The sequence below is a fragment of the Littorina saxatilis genome, linkage group LG14 (assembly GCF_037325665.1).
Source record: "Littorina saxatilis isolate snail1 linkage group LG14, US_GU_Lsax_2.0, whole genome shotgun sequence".
NCBI lineage: Eukaryota > Metazoa > Mollusca > Gastropoda > Littorinimorpha > Littorinidae > Littorina > Littorina saxatilis.
In genome coordinates, this window is record NC_090258.1 from 44,396,378 (window position 1) to 44,416,017 (window position 19,640).

At 42.8% G+C, this 19,640-nt stretch overlaps 1 protein-coding gene across 1 annotated transcript in view; it reads right to left on the minus strand.

The window, feature by feature from the left end:
• Positions 1-2,733: 2,733 nt before the first annotated feature.
• LOC138947851 (protein timeless homolog) overlaps positions 2,734-19,640 on the minus strand; it is a 90,533-nt gene continuing 73,626 nt past the window's right edge. The window contains exons 24-35 of the mRNA XM_070319411.1: positions 19,410-19,492; positions 18,753-18,879; positions 16,512-16,585; positions 13,216-13,443; positions 12,612-12,818; positions 12,215-12,283; positions 11,867-11,985; positions 10,686-11,320; positions 10,224-10,403; positions 8,751-8,911; positions 7,852-8,061; positions 2,734-4,298 (exon numbers count right to left, since the gene is read on the minus strand). Of these exons, the coding sequence (XP_070175512.1) occupies positions 4,171-4,298; positions 7,852-8,061; positions 8,751-8,911; positions 10,224-10,403; positions 10,686-11,320; positions 11,867-11,985; positions 12,215-12,283; positions 12,612-12,818; positions 13,216-13,443; positions 16,512-16,585; positions 18,753-18,879; positions 19,410-19,492 (2,221 nt within the window). The 3' untranslated portion in view covers positions 2,734-4,170. The remainder of the gene's footprint in view (positions 4,299-7,851; positions 8,062-8,750; positions 8,912-10,223; positions 10,404-10,685; positions 11,321-11,866; positions 11,986-12,214; positions 12,284-12,611; positions 12,819-13,215; positions 13,444-16,511; positions 16,586-18,752; positions 18,880-19,409; positions 19,493-19,640) is intronic.

Below are 19,640 nucleotides of genomic sequence, written 5' to 3' on the forward strand. Positions count from 1 at the left end.
CAATGATAGTCTTTCTATCTTCAAATGTTGAGGCTCTTAGCCGCAAAAATTCGGACGAGTTACCTGGACTGCCGTTTAACTGGTATGCTTTGTGAAATCCACAAAAACGGAAAAGTATTAAAAAACAATGAACAATTTTGTACAGCAATGAGAGCAAATGTTGCCATTATCCATTGCTATCTTTTGTGTTCAATACTTGTCTTTAAATCTTTCATAGTTTAGGCTATAAAAAAGACAATTTGTCATGTTTTTCGCGATTTTTTGTCAGAAATCTAAAAATAACCCATTTATTCCATGGTCATCAATATTTTAATATAAGTATGATAACACAAATGGTTCACATTGGTGTTGTGCGTCTTTTTTGTTCAATACCTTTCTTTCTATCTTTCACGGTTGAGGCTCTTTCCGGCTATGGGGAACACTCTTTGTTGCGACCCGATATTGCCACCCGGGGTGGTTCCAGAGCCTTAAAGGGGTACTAGGGAACCGATTTCTTGATGGTGCGATAGCTGACTGTTTTCAGCACATATTTTACTATCTAGAAACGACAATTAGAAAAATATCTGAACACTTGTTGGTCAGCGCTTCTAGCAACCGTACTATTATTTTTGAAAGAGCCCGACACTTTACGCTGGGGTAGGGGTAGGGGGGGGGGGGGGGTACACACACACACACACACTCTCACACCTCTTCTCCTTACTACGTCGTTTTTTCAAACATTCCTGATCTTCTTCTGCGTTCGTGGACTGCAATTCCAATATTTTCACGTCCATGGTGTTTTATCCCACCGTCATAGTATCATACTCCGTTTTTCGGGAGGACTGTCCTGCCAAAGGGGCAACAGGGCTTTTGCTGTTGTTTACAGTTTTAAATCAATTTATTTCGGCGAATAAATATATACAAAAAACAATTGGTTCAGGTTACGGCTGAATCGGCGTGTTCACTATATGTTGTGTTGCTGTTGGTGAGGGCGGGGGGGAAGAGAGAGAGAAGAGATGTGTGACTTTCAAACTGTTTTCTTTAGATAACAGGGTTTAGAGAAAAAGAAGGAATGTTACCATAGGCAACCGTGACTAGGGCCGTCAGTTTTGGAAAAAAGGCACCCCAAGTCCGTCCGCGGCACACAGCGGTGTAAGGGAAGCAACTCGTGTAAGACGGTTATCGGCAATGTTGTGCAAGTTTACCTCCCATTAAAGGTGGTTCGCAATGAAGAGTTGCCTCCCATTACAAGATTATTTGCGTGAGGAGTTATCTCCCATCAGATGCTCAAAATGCTAAATGTGAAGTGGACACAATGTAAATTATATGGTTCGTGTATGTCGGTGGCAATTGGGACTTTTATGTTTGTTACATGGTGGAACTGAATTGATCTGTCATACATTTGTAAGTTTTAAGGCTTATCTGCTCGTTGGCTCACGTAAGTGTAGCCTATGCGATGATAAACTTTGTCTGTCTGTGCGTGCGTGCGTGCGTGCGTGCGTGCGTATGTATGTATGTGTGTATGTCTGTGGTAGAAACTTTAACATTTCCGAGTCTATGGATTACGTCAGTCTCGGTCAAAAGTGTTCGACGTGTGTGATAGAAACTATTTGAAGACGTCACATTATGACGTAAGAGGGTTAGACGTCACGCAAAGGAATTACTGAAAGTCTCGGTCATTGTTATTGTGAGCGGGCCGAGACTTCTTGGCAGATCCAGGGTCTCGCTTTCTTGCATAGTTTCACCTATGCTTACTGTGTGTGTGTGTGTGTGTGTGTGTGTGTGTGTGTGTGTGTGTGTGTGTGTGTGTGTGTGTATGTGTGACGGAGTGATTGAGTTTGTGTTACTGTTTGTCGATTTCTTACGTGAGCCTTGAAGGCTTCGCCTCTTGTTTTTTGAAGGTTTTAACCTGCTTATGTTTATTGAAGGTTTATCTGCATGTTTAAAAAAAAAATTGACCTGAATATGGTGTGCAATTATTTTAAAACAGTTATGCACAGGTGTGTGGTAAACTTGATACCTAATGCTATATTTGTCATAATTATAAACTGCATTGGACTAGGGTGATAATCGTGTTGGTTTTCTAGTGTCAGGATTTGGTTCTAGTTTTTAGTGTGGGTGGTATAGTTTTGTTGTTTGGTTTAATGTTTCAATACTAATAGCAATACATTTGTGCAATACCCCTAATGTCTTATTGGTTGACTAAGGAGGGAGCGTTTTATGGTAAAGGGAGGGGGGGGGGGGGGGGGGGAGTAGGAAGAGGGGCAGAGGACTCGTAAGTTAATAAAATAGAAATGTACTTTAACACTTTGTACCCCACCTATGTTGATTACGTTTTTTTATAGCCGAGACCAGCTGTGCTGCAGCAGGTCACTCAGAATTGTAGTAACTGTGTATCAACACGCTGGAATGCAGGCGTTAGATGGACGTTACAGGAAGTGTCTGAAGCTAACAGTCTGAGCGGATATATCCGTACCTGGTCAGATAGAGCCATATGAGTGGGTACGGATATATTCGTACCTGGGAGACAGTGAGATAATACATGTAATCTCACACAAACCTCATCAATGATCAAATCACAAAGTACTCACCGAAATGCTTACACACACACACACACACACACACACACACACACACACACATTTGTACTTTTCTCAGAAAACTGCATTCGCATAGAATTGGGAGCCCTCGACTAAATGATGGACACCTCATCTTTGCACAACTGTCAATTGGACAAAAAACGAAACTAACATGGTGTATTTACACTGTATTTGCAATAAAAGTATCAAGTCAAGTGTCAAATACAACACAACATCAAAATGCCGACTTCTCTGAAACATCTCTACAACAAACTCTTTTTTCCCTTCTATTCTTTACACTAACGGGCGAAGCCAAAAGAATGATCAACATTATAAAACAAGCCCACCTGTTGAGGGACAGAGACTAGTGCATGTCATAGTGTGTGTGAGGGACAGCGACTAGTGCATGTCATAGTGTGTGAGGGACAGAGACTAGTGCATGTCATAGTGTGTGTGAGGGACAGAGACTAGTGCATGTCATAGTGTGTGTGAGGGACAGAGACTAGTGCATGTCATAGTGTGTGTGAGGGACAGAGACTAGTGCATGTCATAGTGTGTGTGAGGGACAGAGACTAGTGCATGTCATAGTGTGTGTGAGGGACAGAGACTAGTGCATGTCATAGTGTGTGAGGGACAGAGACCAGTGCATGTCATAGTGTGTGAGGGACAGAGACCAGTGCATGTCATAGTGTGTGTGAGGGACAGAGACTAGTGCATGTCATAGTGTGTGTAAGGGACAGAGACTAGTGCATGTCATAGTGTGTGTGAGGGACAGAGACTAGTGCATGTCATAGTGTGTGTGAGGGACAGAGACTAGTGCATGTCATAGTGTGTGTGTGAGGGACAGAGACTAGTGCATGTCATAGTGTGTGTGAGGGACAGAGACTAGTGCATGTCATAGTGTGTGTGAGGGACAGAGACTAGTGCATGTCATAGTGTGTGTGAGGGACAGACTAGTGCATGTCATAGTGTGTGTGAGGGACAGAGACTAGTGCATAGTGTGTGTGAGGGACAGAGACTAGTGCATGTCATAGTGTGTGTATTACCTGGGGTTAAGCACAGCTCTATCAGTCGGTTACAAAGATCACAACATCCTCACATTTCATGTTGCACCTATTTGCTCCGGTGCAAAAGAAAAGCCTGCAAACATTGTATTGTTTCACACAGGTCAAATAACACTCGCAAAAATTGTCCAATGCCCAATGGCTTATGTAACTTCTGAACACTTCTTACAACAGTCGCACTGTGTGTAATGACCACCCAACAGACCAACCAAAAAAAGTGTTCATAGCTAGGTGGTCATTATGGAAAGGTGAATAATATAGAGAAAAAAACGTCGGGGATCATTTGGGTGGTCATAGAAGGCAGACGATTGTTATAAAGAGGTGGTCGCCCGGACACAAAAGACTGTATCATCTGTCTGTTTCTGCTAACATGGCTATGGTCCAGTGCAAAACGCTGAACAAATCCACACACGCTTTTTTCAGAGTGCTTTTTTTTTCTGCCAAAATTCTTGTTGCGTCTTATTGTCACATTTTTTTTCTAACATTTCATGAGAAGAAATGTGCTGCAGCGTTGAACACAAAGTGGTCACTGGGTCACTGGGTGACGTCTATTCATCTTCGTCGTCGCTGATAATCATGCGTCTTTTTTTCAGCGCTCCGAGCGGCACATGGTCGTCAATCTCTGAGTCGTCCGAGTCGGGCGGGCCCTGAGAAAACATGGTCGCTGGGAACGATTCTGAAACAAGAGAGAATTTTATCAAACATTTTTAAAGGCCTTCAAAACCCACAAAACATGGTCGCCGGGAACTTCTTCTTCTGCGTTCGTGGGCTTAAACTCCCACGTACACTTGTGTTTTTTGCACGAGTAGAATTTTATGTGTATGACCGTTTTTTACCCTGCCATTTAGGCAGCCATTCGCCGTTTTTGGAGGAAGCATGCTGGGTATTTTCGTGTTTCTATAACCCACCGAACTCTGACATGGATTACAGGATCTTTTTCGTGCACACTTGGTCTTGTGCTTGCGTGTACACACGGGGGTGTTCGGACACCAAGGAGAGTCTGCACACAAAGTTGACTCTGAGAAATAAATCTCTCGCCGAAAGTGGGGACGAACTCACGCTGACAGCGGCCAACTGGATACAAATCCAGTGCGCTACCGACTGAGCTACATCCCCGCCGGGAACGATTCTGAAAGAAGAGAATTTTTCTCAAACAATTGTGAAGACCTTTAAAGCCAGCGTTTCCTCCTAGGACACCTGTTGACACCTGTTGACACCTGTTGACACCTGTTGACAGTGGAACCCCCCTTTCAGGCCTTCAAACATGTGAACACCTCAGGCCTTCAAACATGTGAACACCTCAGGCCTTCAAACATGTGAACACCTCAGGCCTTCAAACATGTGAACACCTCAGGCCTTCAAACATGTGAACACCTCAGGCCTTCAAACATGTGAACACCTCAGGTCTTCAAACATGTGAACAACTCAGGCCTTCAAACATGTGAACACCTCAGGCCTTCAAACATGTGAACAACTCAGGCCTTCAAACATGTGAACAACTCAGGCCTTCAAACATGTGAACAACTCAGGCCTTCAAACATGTGAACACCTCAGGCCTTCAAACATGTGAACAACTCAGGCCTTCAAACATGTGAACAACTCAGGCCTTCAAACATGTGAACAACTCAGGCCTTCAAACATGTGAACAACTCAGGCCTTACAGCGGAGGGAGGGAGTGGGGGTACATGTACAAGTTATGAGCAGTCTGAGAAAACAGGGTCTTGAAAGGGGGATGGGTTCCACTGCTCAAAGTAACTCTTCCATCTCACTGCTTGCTCTCCTAAACTTCTCCCCCCAACGCTATAGCAACACATTTGTGACTTCACCGACAGGATGTTCCTGTTGTCTACACAAGTCTGAGGCAGAGATTTCATTTTCTCTGATGGTTCTGAAATCCGCAACCACAGTCTTATAAAGATTAACAAGAGGCGAAGCCTTCAACTTCAAGGCTCACGTAAGAAATCGACAAACAGTAACACAAACTCAATCACTCCGTCACACACACGCACACAGTACACACACACACACACACACAGAAAGAGCATAGGTGAAACTGTGCAAGAAAGCGAGACACTAGATCTAGATCTGTCTGTCTGCATGTAGCCTACTTACATGGACACGACTGCCAAATAGTCTCAGCCCGCTCAAAATAACAATCACCGAGACTTTCAGTAATTCCATCCCGTGACGTCTAACCCTCGTACGTCATAATGTGACGTCAATGTAATATGACGTCTTCAAATGTTAAAGTTTCTACCACAGACATACATACATACATACGCACGCACGCACAGACAGACAAAAGTTAGCATCGCATAGGCTACACTTCGTGAGCCAAAAACAAGTCGCGTAAGGCGAAAATACAATATTTAGTCAAGTAGCTGTCGAACTCACAGAATGAAACTGAACGCAATGCCATTTTTCAGCAAGACCGTATACTCGTAGCGTCGTCAGTCCACCGCTCATGGCAAAGGCAGTGAAATTGACAAGAAGAGCAGGGTAGTAGTTGCGCTTAGAAGGATAGCACGCTTTTCTGTACCTCTCTTTGTTTTAACTTTCTGAGCGTGTTTTTAATCCAAACATATCATATCTATATGTTTTTGGAATCAGGAACCGACAAGGAATAAGATGAAAGTGTTTTTAAATTGATTTGGACAATTTAATTTTGATAATAATTTTTATATATTTAATTTTCAGAGCTTGTTTTTAATCCGAATATAACATATTTATATGTTTTTGGAATCAGCAAATGATGGAGAATAAGATAAACGTGAATTTGGATCGTTTTATAAATTTTTATTTTTTTTAACAATTTTCAGATTTTTAATGACCAAAGTCATTAATTAATTTTTAAGCCACCAAGCTGAAATGCAATACCAAAGTCCGGGCTTCGTCGAAGATTACTTGACCAAAATTTCAACCAATTTGGATGAAAAATGAGGGCGTGACAGTGCCACCTCAACTTTCACGAAAAGCCGGATATGACGTCATCAAAGACATTTATCAAAAAAATGAAAAAAACGTATGGGGATTTCATACCCAGGAACTCTCATGTCAAATTTCATAAAGATCGGTCCAGTAGTTTAGTCTGAATCGCTCTACACACACACACAGACACACACACGCACGCACATACACCACGACCCTCGTTTCGATTCCCCCTCGATGTTAAAATATTTAGTCAAAACTTGACTAAATATAACAACACTTATCCATAGAAAGATTCCAGGTCTGGATACAAAAAAACAAAAGCCAACCATGCAAAAAAGACAAAGAAAAACCAGAGATGTAAGTGCGGACAGACAAAGAGACAGACAGAGAGACAGACAGAGAGACAGACAGAGAGACAGACAGAGACAGACAGAGAGACAGCAACAGACAGAGACAGACAGAGAGACAGACAGAGACAGACAGAGAGACAGACAGAGAGACAGACAGAGAGACAGACAAAGAGACAGACAGAGAGACAGACAGAGAGACAGACAGAGAGACAGACAGAGACAGACAGAGAGACAGCAACAGACAGAGACAGACAGAGAGACAGACAAAGAGACAGACAGAGAGACAGACAGAGAGACAGACAAAGAGACAGACAGAGAGACAGACAGAGAGACAGACAGAGAGACAAACAAAGAGACAGACAGAGAGAGAGACAGACAGACAGAGAGACAGACAGAGAGACAAACAAAGAGACAGACAGAAACAGACAGAGAGACAGACAGAGAGACAGACAGAGAGACAGACAGAGAGACAGACAAAGAGACAGACAGAGAGACAGACAGAGAGACAGACAGAGAGACAGACAGAGACAGACAAAGAGACAGACAGAGAGACAAACAGAGACAGACAAAGAGACAGACAGAGAGACAGACAGAGAGACAGACAAAGAGAGAGACAGACAGAGAGACAGAGAGACAGACAAAGAGACAGACAAAGAGACAGACAGACAGACAGAGAGACAGACAGAGACAGACAGAGAGACCAACAGAGAGACCGACAGAGAGACAGACAGAGAGACAGACAGAGAGACAGACAGAGAGACAGACAGAGAGACAGACAGAGAGACAGACAGAGAGACAGACAGAGAGACAGACAGAGAGACAGACAGAGAGACAGACAAAGAGACAGAGTAGAAGCTATACAGCCCGAGCAGCTTGAACAACCGAAAACAAGTTATCTCCACTAGGGTTAAAACAACACATGTACATCCCCCTAGTACAACACATTACCTGGAACAGCTGCTTTCTTCTTGGCGACGGCTGTCAGTGGGACGTCATCATCACTGCTTTCCTCGTCATCGCCTTTTTCACCGTCCTTCTTTCCGTTCTTGTCGGCTTCTTCGTCACTGTCACCAAAATCCAGCAGTCCTTGGGACTGAGACTGGGATTGAGACTGAGATTGAGACTGAGATTGAGACTGACTGGTCTTTGCATCCTCATCTGAAACACAAAATGAGATATACATGAAATCTTTAGACCCTCAGATATAAGACTCCCTGCCTTTTAAGACCCAGTGTTCTCTGACTTTCTGTTGATAACCTGTGCAAATTTACCCCTGTGTTAAGACTCCCTCCCTTTTAAAGGACTGATTTTCTCAGACTTTTGAAGATCTTACCTGAAAGCACCACAAACAAAGCAATGCCAGTATTATGGTAAATGAATGATCTGACTACATGTTAAGCCTAGACACCAAACCACATGCACAACACGGGCAGAATCATTGTTTGAAAATCCTCCAGTCATCAATACCGCTGCTGACGTTCTTCTACTAGAGTAAGATGTTGTGAAGATGTACGCATCGAGACTGTTTCAGTGAACACGTTTTTATCAGACAGGCATAAGGAATGCAATCAGGGTTTTTTCCATTCAAAATAAATAATTGTTGAAATATGAGACAGTCATAACGTAATTCAATCTATTTTTCATTAATGATCAGGCCTGTAAACAATTTAGTAATAATAAAGCAATAATGTAAATTGTAATAAAGTATGCATTCTTTATCTTTTTCTGCTCTGCATGAAAATCTTAAAACGTGAGTACAGTATTTATTGGTCTTTTATTTCTCGCCCTCACACACTGTCACCATCGTTCTTCTGCTTGACAGGTACAAGAAACACCTGCAAATTTACCTGAGTGGTAGTTAATGGCGGATGTTTCCATGTTCTCCTTTTCGTTATTATCGTCACTGAGGTCAGAGTCCAGCAACCGGATTCGCTTGGCTGGCTTGGTCGGTGTGGCGTGACTGCTGGTTTTGTCGTGGTCAATCACCAGTCTGTTTGCGTCATCGTCACTGCACACACAGAAAGCGACAACAGAGAAATATTATTTGGTCCTGCACTGTCAAGTGTGAATAACTAACAGCACTGTCCTGTTTGGCATATACATGAAGCAGAACAAAGACCGTGCTTACAGCTTTCAAATCTATTTTGTAAAAAAAGAAGAAAGGGGTGGGGTGGGGTGGGTGAGATAGGGAGGGGTTTGAACAGAAATAAAATTGAACAATTCTCAAAATAGGACAGGAGTATAAGGAAAGGTTGCTTAATCTAAGAGCAGCTCCAACAACGTCAACAGCAGCTCCAAGAACGTCAACAGCAGCTCCAACAACGTCAACAGCAGCTCCAACAACGTCAACAACACACCAAAACACTATGCACCTTATTTTTTATAAGGCAATGACATCCTTAACCCAGTGCCGTCCCTCGCCTTCAGGCAAACATTTAACATTAAGCCCGTTACTAACTACAGCCGAACCAAGCCTAGCTAGGTCGGCGAACGTTCAGCGAATGTTACACCATGCCTGGTTCGGTGTACTAACTAGCGGCAAATTTTTCGGTGACAGCGGTCACACGGTGAGAAGACTTGTGATCTGTTGACAGCGTTATAGCCGCCAGTATTGTCACTCTTCAAGGATGAAGATACACAAATATTCAACCAATGAAAAGTCAGTTCGTCAATGACGCGCCTAAGGTTTGCAGGATTGTATCGGCGAACCACGAACGTTACAGGTGCAACCCAAAAATAGGGGAATCCCCTGATTTGATGGCGTTGCCGAACTAGTTGGGCTTGGTTCGGCTGTAGTTAGTAGCGGGCTTTACACCCATAGACATGCAAACAATCTTAGGATTGCAGTTAAGTTCTTAGGCCTCGGTCTTTTGATATCAACATTGTTTTGTTATCTGACGCCTTGTTCTGACCCCTGGCCAGTCGACCGTCCATTCATTTTGAAATGGAAGAGATCTTCCGACAAAACAATGTTTTTTTAGCCAGGACATTTTGACCTTGACATATTTTCAATCCAGGTCCAACTGACCTATAATTGTGACCCTCCACCACGAAATGAGTCGCATGTCACCTCGCGCGGTTCTGCGCTAGACTTGATATAAGTCTGGAGAGTGTATGGTAACAGCGTGAGGGTCACCTTAGTCACAGGCTTATAACTCAAACAGTTTTCGCTCTTTTCTAAAACGGTTTTCACCACTGGATAGAGCATAAAAAACTCTTTGGGTAAATGTAAAAATATGAAAATCATGCAAAGGTGACATGCGACTCATTCCGTGGTGGAGGGTCACAATTGTCCTCTGAGTCTGGAATTCCACACAAACCTGTCACTGTCGGAGTCCATCATGCGTTGAACTCGTCTCTTGGATCTCTGGCTTGGTTTGGAGGGGGTGGCGTCCATGTCTGATGGCAGGGAGGTAACTTCACCTCCTTTCACTGCAGGAGTTGTCTTGCTTGATCCATCCGTCTCGTCGATGTCTTGCATTTCTGCATCAGTGTTTTCCCTGTAGAGACAAAACAAGTCCAGGTTCGTGGCTGAAAATGTTTCATTTACTGGAGATTTCTGAAAATTTACAATTAACGGTTACAATACAGTTGACCCCCCCCCCCCCCCCCCCCCCATTTTAACATCTCCAAAAATATCAGAAAATCAGGTCCAAAAAGGGAGGGAATCTTAAAATATGAAAATACCAGAATGGAAACGTTCAACTTGGCAATAATTTTACTTTAAAAACGAGATAGCCGTGTACAGGAGATACAAGTTAAAAAACAGAAAAATTAAATACCGTGAGTGTTTTCTGTTTCTGTTAGTTACTGTCTTCCCCTTGCGACGCTGCAGCATGGCTTTCAACGCGTCCCTTCGCTGAGACGCAGACCCCAGTCTGCTCCCCTTCCTCTCTCCAACCGCTTCCTTGCTGTCAGCGTCACTTTTATCACTTACATTATTCTCTTCATCGCTGTCACTGATATCACTCATGTCGCTAACTTTGTTTTCTTCATCGATGTCACTGATGTCACTGATGTCACTAATTTCGCTTTCTTCATCGATGTCCTTTTTCTGCTCTTCCTCTTTTCTTTTCCTTCGCTCTTTCTCAGCTTTCTCTTTCTCAGCTTTCTCTTTCTCAGCTTTCTCTTTCTCAGCTTTCTTTTTCGCTTCTTTGTCTTTCTTTTTCGCTTCTTTGTCTTTCTTTGTCCTGTCTTTTGTCCTGTCTTTGTCGTCATGCTTTCTCTTTTTCTTGTCTTTCTTCTTTTTCTCTTTCTCCTGTTTGTCTTTCTTGGCGGCAGGTGTGGGCTTCGAGCGCTTGATCTGTGTGAGCGTGTCTGGGTTGAGTGGCTGACCCTCGTCGTCGAGTTCGATTCCCTGGGCCAAAGTTTGAAGGTCAGCCGTTGTCAGCTCTGCCGGAATTCTCCAGAACATCTCCTGAAGTCAAAACCACCAAATGCTGCGTTTAATACACATGCAAAGACTCACACAACAAATCTATTTCAAGCGGCCCTGGCCAAAAACTTCACGTCTTGTTTAGAGTCTCCATACCAAGACGTGAACATTCAAATGGATGACTGTTGGCATTTTGAAATGAGAATGATTGCTTGAGAGAGAGAGAACTCAGAACTGCATTACATAAGGATAAAGGTTTTAAGCTCAGCCTAATCTTCCAACCTGTCCTTGGAACATATACAGAGAATAATTGTAAACATAAGAGAGAGAGAGAGAGAGAGAGAGAGAGAGAGAGAGAGAGAGAGAGAGAGAGAGAGAGAGAGAGAGAGAGAGAGAGAGAGAGAGAGAGAGAGAGAGAGAGAGAGAGAGAGAGAGAGAGAGAGAGAGAGAGAGAGAACTTGGGGCTTCAAGTGTTGATTTCGGTAAAACATGACTGAAAAAGTTCAGCACATCCCGGTTTGACCAATAGTGAGATGAATCCTCAAAAAAAAGCTGAACACATCAATCACAAGAGTACTTAAAACCCACCTGTTCGTTGGCTGGCGGAGAGAGCCCGAGCGCCTGCAGACACTCCATGAACATGGGGTCTTCCATGGCCGTCTCATTCTCTTCTGTCAGCGGCACGATCGGCACCGAGAAAATCTTGTCTGCACATAATCCATGGAATAGAAATCAATAATCTTACAGAAAAAATACATGTGCAAGTTTCTTTACAATTGTGTTTGTAGGGACAGCTATTCACTAGATATCAAAAGAACTCCAGAATAATCCCTCATAATCTACGCACAAACATTGGAACAAGATGGTGAATCAATGAGAAAAACCCTTGGAATGAAGTCTCCTTGACACCAAACGGCACACAATTTGCACACTGACCTTTGCCCTCTCTGTTGTTGGCGTTCTGAGTCAGAAGTCGGCGAACCCAGCCCACCTCGTTCTTGTAACCTGAAAATGATGTCACAAACATTAAACATGGAGGAAGTGTCATATTCTCCTCCCTCCCCTCAAGTCAATAAAACAAACAGTACACCCATAAAAATGCCTATTGGAATAATATTCACATAGAGAACAGTTAAAAGGAGAACAGGAGATCTGCCATTTTTTTTAAAAATTGATGATATTGGAACAGATACATAGGAACACTTCCTGGAAATGTTCTGCCGGCAAAGTGCTGGCAAAAAGCATCATCAGAGTGCCAAAACTCTTGCTTTACGCCAAAGCCACATACACCCTTGTAATCACAACATCAAAACAAAATCTGAAAGGTACCAACCTTTGTCCACAATGTTTTTCATCATCTGCACCAAGTCAGGTGATGAAGAAGAGGCTTCATTCTGGTTTGATTCTGATGTCATTTCAACATCACCCTCATCATCATCACTGTCATCATCATCATCATCGCTGCTGGCATCAGAAGCGGTGGGAGAGGAGAGGATTTCTTCGTCAGACGGAAGATTGGCTGGTGCTGGTGCCTCATCGTCTGCAACAAAACAAGAACAAGCAGAAAGCTGTCAGCATGTGTACACTCCCTTTATTCATCAGCACCCAGGACCTGTGAAAGATGGCAAAAGATAGAACATACACAATTTCAATTGTGCAATAGCTTTAAAAAAAAAAGGAAATAAATAAAGAACAAATATACATTTGTTTGTGCATCACCTTGAGGTTTATTTTACCAACAGCCTTACCTGCACGCAATCATTTCTTTAAACCTACAAAGTTTTCAATGGCTGCTTATACAATTAGAAAACACACACACATCAACACACACTCACTAAACACACACACTCACTAAAACACACGCACACTAAAATACACACACGCACAGACAGACAGACAGACAGACACACACACTTACAAACACACTATCAACTCACCAGAACTCCAGTCATCAATAATTTCCTTTTCCTCTCTCCCATTATTCCAACCATCATTGTCCCCACTGCCAGCCTTTCGTCGTCGTCCTCTCGGACCCTCGCTCTTGCGTTGGCGTTTCTTGTGGAGCTGTCTCTTGTCGTCGACCAATCCTATGGCCAGCAGCTTCTCTGTCACTTTCTGCCTGGACCGCGGCTTGCTCAGCGCCGCTATTATGCTGGTCAGTGGGTCTGAAAGCAGTCAACCATGTCTGTAAGGTTGTGTGTGTTACAGTCAAACCTCCGTGTTAAGACTACAGATAAATAAAGGTTGTGTGTGTTACAGTCAAACCTCAGTGTTAAGACTACAGATAAATAAAGGTTGTGTGTGTTACAGTCAAACCTCAGTGTTAAGACTACAGATAAATAAAGGTTGTGTGTGTTACAGTCAAACCTCAGTGTTAAGACTACAGATAAATAAAGGTTGTGTGTGTTACAGTCAAACCTCCGTGTTAAGACTACAGATAAATAAAGGTTGTGTGTGTTACAGTCAAACCTCAGTGTTAAGACTACAGATAAATAAAGGTTGTGTGTGTTACAGTCAAACCTCTGTGTTAAGACTACAGATAAATAAAGGTTGTGTGTGTTACAGTCAAACCTCCGTGTTAAGACTACAGATAAAGAAAGGTTGTGTGTGTTACAGTCAAACCTCCGTGTTAAGACTACAGATAAATAAAGGTTGTGTGTGTTATAGTCAAACCTCCGTGTTAAGACTACAGATAAATAAAGGTTGTGTGTGTTATAGTCAAACCTCCGTGTTAAGACTACAGATAAATAAAGGTTGTGTGTGTTATAGTCAAACCTCCGTGTTAAGACTACAGATAAATAAAGGTTGTGTGTGTTATAGTCAAACCTCCGTGTTAAGACTACAGATAAATAAAGGTGGTGTGTGTTATAGTCAAACCTCTGTGTTAAGACTACAGATAAATAAAGGTTGTGTGTGTTACAGTCAAACCTCCGTGTTAAGACTAGAGAAAAAGAAAGGTTGTGTGTGTTACAGTCAAATAAGCCTATACAGTACTCCAAATAAATGAGCTGCTCTGTTTCAACTGTGGAGAAAAAAAACTGTTCGCCGGGAAATGCGTGCAGCATCACAAATGAAGCGTATGGGTTCAGATTCAGTCAAATTGAAAATTATTAGCTGGCGACGCCTAATCGGCAAGAGTGCTTCTGATTCTGTCAAATTGGCAGTTGTGTCAACTCGAATGTTACTTTCATTTTCATTACTTGTTTCATTGCTGGGAAACTTGATTTGCTTCCTCCCTCCCAGTGGAAAGCTAGCAACAACAGAGTGGCGCTACCCAGGTGTGTGTTCACATTAATTTTAATCAGCCATCTGCATGTCTGGCATAATGACCCAGTTTTTCACATGCCACAGTGGTGACATGGCACAGTGGTGACATGGCACAGTGGTGACATGGCACAGTGGTCACATGCCACAGTGGTGACATGGCACAGTGGTGACATGGCACAGTGGTGACATGGCACAGTGGTGACATGGCACAGTGGTGACATGGCACAGTGGTCACATGGCACAGTGGTCACATGGCACAGTGGTCACATGCCACAGTGGTCACATGGACACCCTCTCTAAGTCTGCTCATATAAATGACAAAGTTGACTTGTGTAAGTCCTGGCCCAGATTCGACCCCATAACTCGAGTATCACAAGTCCAGTGCTGTACCAACTGAGCTAACCCTCTCCCTGTTTAAAAACCTTGTTTCCAAACATTTTCTCTTTGCTAAGTCGGTAGATTACCTACATTATAAATATGATTCCCTCATCTATAAGATATTTATGTTTTCAGATTTGTTCATGTCTTAATACAGAGGTTTTGATGTCTTTCTTTCTTTCTTTATTTGGTGTTTAACGTCGTTTTCAACCATTCAAGGTTATATCGCGACGGGGGAAGGGGGGAGATGGGATAGGGGAAAGGGGGGAGATGGGATAGAGCCACTTGTTAATTGTTTCTTGTTCACAAAAGCACTAATCAAAAAATTGCTCCAGGGGTTTGCAACGTAGTACAGTATATGACCTTACTGGGAGAATGCAAGTTTCCAGTACAAAGGACTTAACATTTCTTACATACTGCTTGACTAAAATCTTTACAAACATTGACTATATTCTATACAAGAAACACTTAACAAGGGTAAAAGGAGAAACAGAACCGTTAGTCGCCTCTTACGACATGCTGGGTAGCATCGGGTAAATTCTTTCTTGTCCCAACCAATATGGGACTCCCCCTAACCCGCGGGGGGTGGTTTTGATGTCATCTCACATCAGATTTCTGACATTAAGACATTTTAGGGGCACCTTCACCAAATATGGTTGCTTGAATGATGTGTCCGAAAACTGTCAATCACATACAGGGTGACCCAAAAAAAAGAGTACCCAAACAAAACGTCATAAATTGAACAAAAATGAAGCAATCTTCATAAAATTTATTTACACACACAAGTAGCCTCTGCATGATTTCAACAGAAAATGTTAGTGTTCTAGCTTGTCTTTCAGGAAAGTTATGCTCATTCTACAGAACATGCTCCAAATGGCCTCCCCTGGATTTAAATCCCCCAGATTTCTATCTTTGGGGGTTCCTGAAAGACAACGTCTACAGGAACAACCTACAGACAATCGCAGAACTCAAGCGAGCCATCACAACAACCATTCGCGGAATCTCGCAACAGGAGTGTGTGCGGGTGATTGATAACTTTGCGCGGCGAGTTCAAGTTTGCCTGAATCGGCGCGGAGGCCATTTGGAGCATGTTCTGTAGAATGAGCATAACTTTCCTGAAAGACAAGCTAGAACGCTAAAATTTTCTGTGCAAATCATGCAGAGACTACTTGTGTGTGTAAATAAATTTTATGAAGATTGCTTTATTTTTGTTCAATTTATGACGTTTTGTTTGGGTACTCTTTTTTTTTGGGTCACCCTGTACAAATTCCACTTATAAGAAATGTGAGTGAACACTGTTGTTGAAGGCAAAACACAAAACACAATTTGCGGAAGGAGAAACAAAGCGAACTACAAATATACTACTTACTTTCAGTTAGTCTGCAAAGGTTAACATTTAGTATTGAGAAGTCAAACTTCAGACTCTTCAAATTTCTTCAACAAAACTACACATCTCAGACAACTGTAATGGATTGAATTAACACTGACACACACCAGCATGACCTTTACAGTGCAAAAGATTAGCACATTTACATTCCATCTAACTTCAAGTCGCCCAGGTATTGGACAAAACACCTGTACAACTCACCGTCTGAGTCTTTGTGTTCCTCGTACGCTTGCCTCAACTCTTCTTCGTCCTCTTCTGTCCACACACGTGTAGTTCTAGAGAAGAGAAATTGTGTTGAGAACGCATTCTACATTTCTACTGAAAGAAATGCGGCCCTATGCTCCACAGGGAGTCTACAGGAATAAGTCAGTAAGTCAAAAGTCACTGAAAGAAATAGGAATTTGTACTGGAAGTCGAGCTAGAATGAAGACACACACAGAGGTACAGACACTCTTCCAAAACGTGATCAACTCATTTTCTGAGATCCATTACATGCATACAGGGCAAAACTATCAGCTGAAGTGATGTTAAAAAACAAAAAAAACAAAAAAAACTAAAACATACATTTGCAACTAATTCGAAATATTCAACATCTTTTAAGGGAGATAACTACTCCAAACAAAACCATCCTCACCGGGGAGTTGCTTCCCTTAACCCTGGTTTAGAAACAATCTTCAGCTACAGTGGAACCCCTGTGTTAAGACTCCCCAATTATAGACCTCCCCAATTATAGACCTCCCCAATTATAGACCTCCCCAATTATAGACCTCCCCAATTATAGACCTCCCCAATTATAGACCTCCCCAATTATAGACCTCCCCAATTATAGACCTCCCCAATTATAGACCTCCCCAATTATAGACCTCCCCAATTATAGACCTCCCCAATTATAGACCTCCCCAATTATAGACCTCCCCAATTATAGACCTCCCCAATTATAGACCTCCCCAATTATAGACCTCCCCAATTATAGACCTCCCCAATTATAGACCTCCCCAATTATAGACCTCCCCAATTATAGACCTCCCCAATTATAGACCTCCCCAATTATAGACCTCCCCAATTATAGACCTCCCCAATTATAGACCTCCCCAATTATAGACCTCCCCAATTATAGACCTCCCCAATTATAGACCTCCCCAATTATAGACCTCCCCAATTATAGACCTCCCCAATTATAGACCTCCCCAATTATAGACCTCCCCAATTATAGACCTCCCCAATTATAGACCTCCCTACTTTGTATAAGACGGGCGCTGTGGCGTGGTGGTAAGACGTCGGCTTCCAAAGCGGAAGGTCGAGGGTTCGAATCCCGGCCGCGGCCGCCTGGTGGGTTAAATGTGGAGATTTTTCCGATCTCCCAGGTCAACTTATGTGCAGACCTGCTAGTGGCTTATCCCCCTTCGTGTGTACACGCAAGCACAAGACCAAGTGCGCACGAAAAAGATCCTGTAATCCATGTCAGAGTTCGGTGGGTTATAGAAACACGAAAATACCCAGCATGCTTCCTCCGAAAGTGGCGTATGGCTGCCTAAATGGCGGGGTAAAAACGGTCATACACGTAAAATTCCACTCGTGCAAAGACACGAGTGTACGTGGGAGTTTCAGCCCAAGAACGCAGAAGAAGAAGAAGAAGTATAAGACCTAGCTATTCATAATCTCTGTAACTTTTCTTCTTCGTTCATGGGTTGAAACTCCCACTCACGAGTTAGTTTGTACATGTAACAGGTTTTACCCCACCATTCAGGCAGCATACACTGATTTCGCCGTAAGCACGCTGGGTATTGTCATGTTTTTATAACCCACCGAACTCTGACATGGATTACAAGATCTTTTCTGTGCACGCTTGGTCTTTTGCTTGTGTGTACACACGAAGGGGGATAAGGCCTAAAAAAAAAATAGGTGTGGTTACGGTAACCCGACCTACCCTATTTTTAGGGGCCGACCCTATAACTTTTTATTACATTTGTCAAAAAAAAAAAAAAAAAAAAAAAAACTGCAGAAAACGCACTGAAAGCGAAATCGCCCGATTCGCACACTTATTTCCCTGTCAAGTAGGTTTAATTTGTACACATTAGAAAAAAAAGTAAAAAAAAAAAAAAAGAGTGATTGCCTACCTTCCTACCCTATTTTTTTGGCTATGTTACCGTAACCACACCTATTTTTTTTTGGCCTAAGGCACTAGCTGGTCTGCACATAAGTTGACCTGAAAGATCACAAAAATCTCCACGCTTAACCCACCAGGCGGCCGCGGCCGGGAATTGGACTCATGACCTTCCAACTAGGAGGCCCATGTTACTTTTCCTCCATGTCAAGACTCCCTCCGTTCACAGAGTCTGTCTGTAATTGCCGCTTTACGTACTCCTTTCACAGAGTCTGTCTGTAATTGCCGCTTTACGTACTCCTTTCACAGAGTCTGTCTGTAATTGCCGCTTTACGTACTCCTTTTTCTGCCTGAGATCCTTGACACTGGTGATGAGACGAAGGTTCCTGAGATGTCGGATGATCTGTCCGCGCGCCTTGTCCGATCCCGTCCAGCTCTCCATGATCAGGTCTACTGCGTCCTTCTCTGTCAAATAAAAATGTTAATTAAAAAATGAAATAAATACATTTAACAAGGTTTGACATTTGTTTCATTGTTGCAAAACTATGTCTAGCCTTAGCACGTGTAAAAGTCAACAACAAATGTGACCCTCCACCACGGAATGAGTCGCATGTCACTTTTGCATGATTTTCATATTTTTATATTTTCCTAAAGAGTATTAATTTTTATGCTCTATCGAGTGGTCAAAACCCGTTTTAGAAAAGAGCAAAAACTTTTCGAGTTATACGCCTGTGACAAAGGTGACCCTCACACTGCTACCAGACACCCCCCGGACTTACATTAAGCCTAGCGCAGAACCGCACGAGGTGACATGCGACTCATTCCGTGGTGGAGGGTCACAAATAATCCTACAAAGAACAGGACAGCACATGCTCATTCACGCAAGCACCAAAGGCCTATGCATACATTATGACAAATTTCTGTGTGACATTCAGAAAATCAAGTTTTAAAAAGTGCAAGAAAACACCTAGAAACTAAAGCCAAGAAACACTCACCAGGATTGTGAACATCCTTGAAGTCTTCAAAGAGACGTGTCAGCTCATTCTCTTCGTCCTCCGTCCACGCCACCTTCCCATTGCTGCAAGTTTGAACACACAGAATTAGTGTCAACAGTGATAGTTCGTGAATATTTTTCAGTCAAGATAGGCGAACACACACACTGACACAAACAAACACACAGACAGGCTAACAGACACTCACAGATGTGCACACACACACACACACAC